We start from the raw sequence: 7,016 nt of genomic DNA, 5'->3' as shown, positions 1-7,016 counted from the left end.
GCACCCTCTGTGCCTCCCCCAGGCACCCTATGTGCGCCTCTTCCAGGCACCCTCTGTGCGCCTCTTCTAGGCTCCCTCTGTGCGCCTCCTCCAGGCATCTTCAGCGCCCTTCAGGCATCTTTTGTGCCCCATGGTGCTTCTCCCGGCGCTCACCCACCCACCCCCACCCCTCCTCCTCCCTGCTTTTCTGCTGGTCCGGCGACTGAGACACGCACATCGTGTGACACATTACACAGACTCAGTGAACACTCAAACACAGTGCGACATATTACTGAGACACACAGTGCCACACACTCAGTGTACACGCCACACACAGACTCAGTGTACACGCCATACAGACTCAGTGTATACGCCACCACACACCGCAGACTCAGTGTACACGCAGACACAGTGTGACACCCCACTGGGATTACTAGCTGCCCCCTGGATTAACCACCGCCTACTGGATCTACCACCGCCCTCTTGGATTATCCTACACTTGTGGATCTATGTGAGTAGTAACAAATGTACGGAAGTGGGGGTTGCCTCTGCGGGGGGGACTGGAAGTGGGGGTTAGGGGGTCAGCGGGGGTGTTACGGAAGAGGGGGTATCTAGACCCCCCCCCCTACCCACATATATTTTACCTTTTCACCCCCCCCCTACCCCTACCCCCCCCCCTTCCCCCCCCCCAAAAAAAAAAATCACTATTTCACATGCCCTAACCCCCCCCCCTCTCTCTCGGGCTAGCGTACGGAAGCGGGGGGGTGACGGGAGCGGGGGTAGGTCGGTCAGCGGGGGGAGGTGACGGAAGAAAGGGTGGTCAGCGGGGGGTGACGGGAGTGGGGGTAAGACGGTCAGAGGGCCGTCAGCGGGGGGGTGACGGAAGTGGGGGGCATGCACTAAGTGAGGGTAATTGCTATTGTTGTTGTTGTTGTTGTTCTTGTTGTATACAAACACACACACACACACACACACACACACACACACACACACACACACACACACACACATCGCTACCTCATTGCAAGAGGGTCGTAACTCCAAATTCCTGATTTTTCAGGAGACGCATTTGAAAGTTGCTAAGTCCTATGAATTTGATCATGTTTCACAAAACAACAAAACTTACCATCTTTATTAGGTGAATATGGCTCCTCATTAGTATTAACTAAACAAAAGAACACTTTGTTCCTTTAGATGCATTTTATAGGGATTTTTATTTTTATTTTCTGACTTACGACGCTTTATCAATGAAAATTTAAAATTTTAGGTGTTGTAACTTATTTTAGGTCTTTTTTGACACAAAAAATACTACAAATGTATGATTCCAGTTTATTATAAAACTAAATATTCCTTACAAAAAGAACAGTATTTATCCATTCAGTAACAAAACAAATTGAAATAAATCATAAATGCTGTGTACCTATTCAGAAATAAATTATACCATTATATTCTGTTGTTATTCTTCCAACAAAATGCATACCAAGAAAAAAAAAGTTAAAAAAAAAAAGTTTTTTTTCTTTCAAATCAATTGGTTCAGCCACATAAAGCAAACAATTTCCTTCAAATTAATGAAATCTTTCAAATAGATAGGTTTAAAATACATGAAGCAAGTATTTCCTTTAAATTTTTGTTACCCTTGGCCGTAACTCAGTTATAAAAAAAAAAATGAATGACAAGTATTACATCTTTGTGACCAATTAAGCATCAAAATTAGGTAATGTTGTTAAAAAAGTCCGAATAGGGACGTGGGATTAAGCCTTTTTCACAGAGTTCTTTAAGATCTTTTTTCTTATTTTCGCTTAGGGGAATTTTCTCTGAGTAACACTGCAAGAGATCTGTGGCAACCTTTGGTTTTCTGATCAATTGAACACGTTTGAATTCATCACTGTATGAATATTTCACTAAGACTGAGGCTGGACATTGCTTTTCAAACTTCATGACTTTGATTTCACTTAATCTTAAATCTTTGACATTGATTGCTCCCATTTGTGTAGTAAGAGACTTCACATTTTTAAAGTCATCATACTGCATTACGCGAACTTGGAACGGCTGGCCTGTTTTCTTTGCAGAGCGAATCGCAGTGACAAGGGTTTCAGGAACGAATATTGGTCCCCCTTTCTTCAGTCTCCTTATTTGTTTTTCAATCAGAGAATGCGCAGAGTCGCCTTCATTCTGTGTGTGGCCTTTTATCAGATATTTATGGGTGATTGACTTAACAGGCAAATTAGTGACAACATACAAATACAATGCGAGCATAAATTTGTTTTTTTGTTGCCCAGCACAGTTATCAGAATAGAAAATTATTTCAATGTTGTCTTCTCCTTGATTCTTATCACATAATTCTTTAATATAACTTAGGATGCAAGAGCCTATTTCATTCACTCCTCTATTACCATTTGTTTCATCCCAAAGAAAACAGTCACATTCATTAGTCTTGATATCATAAATTGTGAAATTTAGGACATTGAATTTTGATTTGTAATAGAAGGTGGATACATCACCTTGTGGAAGTTGCAGTACGGCTTGTAGATCATACACAGCAACTATAGCATTTCCTTCAGTTTTATCTTGCTTCTTCTCTTCCCTTGAAAGTACCTTTTCACATTGATGTGTGTCATACTTTTCTTTTAAGTTTTCCTTAGCTTCCCCATCTGCATTATTGAACAACACACACAAGTCACACTGATCTTTCTTAGGAGCAAAGAAAGCGATATTGTACTCATTCTGAAAAATATTGTAGAACATTGAGTAAGTTGCATAGGGCTTCTTCTTATCTTTACATTCTTGGACATAATCCCTATGAATGTCTGCCAGGCTTCGAGACCCACAAATGTATTCCCTAGCTGTCCGTGCCCTGGTGTAGTGACTTTCGATTCTAGGAATTCCTTCTATGTGAGCTCTAACTCCTTCTTTGATTTGTGGATCAAGCGTAGGATGGTTTTTATGTTTTCCTCTGTTATCTACTTCAGACACCAATCCTGCTGCTCTCTTATGTTTAGTTAATGCTGTCCTAGTAACCCTATCATTTATGTCAAGAGTATTGAGGAAAAATGTTTTGCAGACTCTTGTTAATGTACCATCAACTGGGAAGGAATACCAAATGTTGTTTCCCCTTGGTCCACGCTGTCTGTTTTCCCTTATGCATCTGTAAATTGGCTTTACTTCCTTTGTACATTTTGCTATGTATTCTCTTTGAAGGTCAGTATCCCCTAGGTTCCAGTATGATTAAAAAATGTGTTGTCTTTGATCATGAGATATGTTACTGGTGCACTTCATCCTGCAAGTTTCTTTACAAGGTGGTTTGATTTTCCGCGCCTCTTTCTGTTTCTTTGCAGCCGATTCATAAGCAAGTCCCATGTTTCTCCTCTTTTTATTCATATTCCGTTTCCACTCACTCTGCTTCAGTTTTCGTTTCTTTGTTTTTTTGGGGCTAACTAATTCACTGGTACTCATTTCCACATTGTTGATTTTCACTCTTCCTTCTATAGCAGTTAATTCTACATTTTCCCCCATAACTTCTTCATTTCCATCCTGTATTCCATTATTTCCAGCTGCTGTATCTTCTTGTTCACATTGCTTTTCTTTTCCATTCGGTTTTACAGCTTTACTCAATCCTGCATAAATCCAATTTGTAGTGTCATCTTGCTCTTCATCACTGCTATCTCTTTCAGCCTCATAATCTGGAACATATTCTTTATCCTTATCGGAGTCATCAGTGCAAAAACCATCATATTTCTTTTCTGTGTCATTGTCTGATGAATCACTGGAAGACGATCCACTGGAAGATGATCCACTGGAAGATGATCCACTAGAAGATGATCCACTGGAAGATGATCCACTAGAAGATGATCCACTGGAAGATGATCCACTAGAAGATGATCTTACTGAAAATAAAGAAGAACACTCATTTAATTGAGCACTTAATGTCAGGATTGCAAAGTTAGAAGATTTTTCTTTCAATTGAATCTCCAATTCAGACCCTCCCCCTTAGCTTAAAAAAGCAATTCTGACTCCTGACTCATATTTGTTTGAAAAATCAACTCCGACTCCAGCTCCGACTACCCCGTAATTAAAAAAGTAAGACTGAACTGACTGCATCCCTAAAATACTAATTGCAGACGGACTCCACCCCCATCCCCCCAAAGACACTCCACTACCACAACGACCGACTCAAGTGCCAGCTCTGGAAAGAAATTTTCTCCAATTCCATTTTAACATGACTACGCAATCCAGCTTGTTGTTGCATTAAAATATAATTTAAAAGGTCCTATATCTATAATTCATTTTTTTTATTCTTAACTGTTTCAAGGAAATAAAAAAAATCAATCCCAAATTTAAGCAAACTATACTTATAGAAAAGCTATCTTAACATTTATATATAAATAACTTACCAAACTGAGATGAATTTGCTTCTGGCAACACAGTCTGGGCATCTGGTGGTGCTGAGTTTAAGTCAGGATTCATTTGACGTCCATCGTTCTTATCATCAGGTTCTGCGGTGAAAAATAACATGTATTTAGTTAAATTGCATAGAAACTAGCATGCTTGATAAGATAATAGAAATTCTTTAGGCCTAGCCTAATATATAGGAAGATGGCATGATAGTCCTAATAGCCTAGCCATGATAAAAACTTGAGGAAATGGGTAAAAGTTGAAAATGCGGGTGCAAAAATTTTTAGGTCACTACCCTAACCTTAATATATCGTTTAACCTGCTCCTTCCAACCCTCCTATTTTAGAGTGTATTTCCTAGCCTGGCAGGGACCAATCTGGGCCCTATTCCTAGCCTGTCAGGGGCTAATATATTTTTGCCCATGATATTAAGTGTAGCCAGTGTGGGCTAGGCCTAGGCTTAGCCTAATGTCTAGGATGATGATAGGCCTAATAGCCTAGCCTATAACAAAAAACTTGAGGAAATGGGTATAAGTTAAGAATGCGGGGTAAATTTTTAATTTGTAGGTCACTACCCTAACCTTAATATACCACCTAACCTGGTCCTCCCATCCATCCCATTTTAGACTGTATTTCCTGGCCTGGCAGGGGCCAATCCGGGCCCTGTTCCTAGCCTGGCAGTGGCCAGTCTAGGCTATTCCCTACTCCAAGACTGTTTGGAGCCAGACCATGCTATAAGCCCCACACTCTTAACCATTACAAAGGAAGGCATCACTCACCTGATACCGATCCGTCTTTCTCACTAGCCTGTTCCAATTTTGTTCTTCTTTGCAATGCCATTTGCACACATTTCAATCCACGGGACATCATTAATTAATCATGACGTCATTGAGTAAATTCTGAAAAGCAATGTAGTAATTGAAAATGACTGCAATGTTTTGTATCTAAACTGACATTTGTTATGTTACAACAAGGACAATTGCGTTTTTGATAAGACATTTTTCTGCAACACAGCTGCAATTCATTGTAAGACATTGTTACTAAATTGGTGGTTTTGGTGGTTTTGTAGTTAAAGAGACGCAAGTCATATTAAATCAAGTGTTTTCTCGGACTTTTTGTTCAATATTGTCACATTTTGTTTTACCACACACTTTTCTATTAAAATTTTTGTACAAGAAAGACACAATTTGATTTATCACGTCAAGTCACTTTAAGAAATTATTATTTTTCACTGCTAGAAAGCCTTAACTAGAAATAGAACACCACTTGTGTGCTCTCACTTTAGTTGTAAAAGAGTCGTAAAACCTACTTACAACAGTCATGAACAAAATTCGAGAGATGTTACCTCAACGACTGCCATAGTAACACTGACTACGACACTGTTGCCACAACCCTCAGAGATATTTTGATGTTCACTAAAAATCTTCTTAGTGCCATCTCTCGGCCGCTAATTCACCTAGATTTACGACTCTTTTACCAAAAGATGCAGAATCAATTCGGCAATCTTGTACACCATATAACTCAAAACTAGCAAATTTGGAGTTACGACCCTCTTGCAATGAGGTAGCGATGTGTGCAGTATTCATGCAGTGGAGGAAATGATAAGACTCGTAATATGATAATAGAAAACAGTAAAGGAAGGAATATTAATTAAGTGCATGAAACCAATTATAATCATTTTCCACAGCTAGAGGTCGTTTTTTTCTTGTTCTTGTTTTAATAGTTTTTTTCTTCTTCTATATAAGAGAGATAATAATAATAATAATAATAATAATAATAATAATAATAATAATAATAATAATAATAATTACAATAACAGTAATATGAGAATTGTGAAAAGGAGAAGAGAGGAAGAAGATAAAAGAAAAAAGACGGAGAAAGGAGAGAATTACAGAAGAATAAAGAAGAGGAAAGAAGGAATGGAGGAAACAGAAGGAAGGGAAATATAAATAATGGAAATATATAACAATAGAGCGGGTCAAGGGGGGACGGTGGGGGGGCGGAGTGCGGTACTCGGCTCACCTCAAAACAAACCAACGTGACTGAGAAAGAGTAAGGGAGGAGAGGGAGAGAAAGTAAGGGAGGAAGGAGGTGGGAACTGGGAAGGGAGGAGAGGAGGAAAAGGAAGGAGAGAGAGAGAGAAAGTGTAAGGGAGGAGAGAAGATGGAAGAGAAGGGAGGGGAGAGGGAGAGAAAGGAGGGGGACGGAGTGAAAGGGAGGAGAGAGAGAATAAGGGAGGAGAGGAGGGGATGGAGGGAGGTAAGGAGTAAGGGAGGTGATAAGAGGGAGAGAGGGGTGTAAGTAAAGGAAGGTGAGGGAGAGAAAAAATAAGGGAGGAAAGGAGGGGATGGAGGAAAAGGAAGGAGGTGAGGGAAATGAGTAAGGCGAGGTTCCCACTATTCCGTTTTGACGGATCCGTCGACGTTAATAATGACCTCAAAATGACGTCAGCGAAATAGCGGCCGCTCGGCACGGATGATCCACTCCGTCGCCTCATCGCTCATCATTTGTTGACAAACATATGGACAGCATTAACCACAACGACCTCTTGTATATGTTATTTTGTAGCTAAGTACTTATATTTCATATTTTCATGATATGTAGGATACAGGATTTTCATTCTGTGGAGCACCATCTCTCCTCCTC

At 40.1% G+C, this 7,016-nt stretch overlaps 1 protein-coding gene across 1 annotated transcript; it reads right to left on the bottom strand.

The window, feature by feature from the left end:
- Window positions 1-990: 990 nt before the first annotated feature.
- LOC127002610 (uncharacterized) lies at window positions 991-5,915 on the bottom strand. The gene is made up of 2 exons (XM_050868689.1): window positions 5,219-5,915; window positions 991-3,581 (listed from the first exon to the last, which is right to left on the bottom strand). Exon 2 carries the CDS (start codon window positions 2,722-2,724, stop codon window positions 1,690-1,692), a length of 1,035 nt encoding a protein of 344 aa, XP_050724646.1. The 5' UTR covers window positions 2,725-3,581; window positions 5,219-5,915; the 3' UTR covers window positions 991-1,689.
- Window positions 5,916-7,016: the final 1,101 nt, after the last annotated feature.

The sequence above is a fragment of the Eriocheir sinensis genome, chromosome 23 (assembly GCF_024679095.1).
Source record: "Eriocheir sinensis breed Jianghai 21 chromosome 23, ASM2467909v1, whole genome shotgun sequence".
In the NCBI taxonomy this organism is placed as follows: Eukaryota; Metazoa; Arthropoda; class Malacostraca; order Decapoda; family Varunidae; genus Eriocheir; species Eriocheir sinensis.
This window is presented reverse-complemented; position numbering and strand designations above follow the sequence as displayed.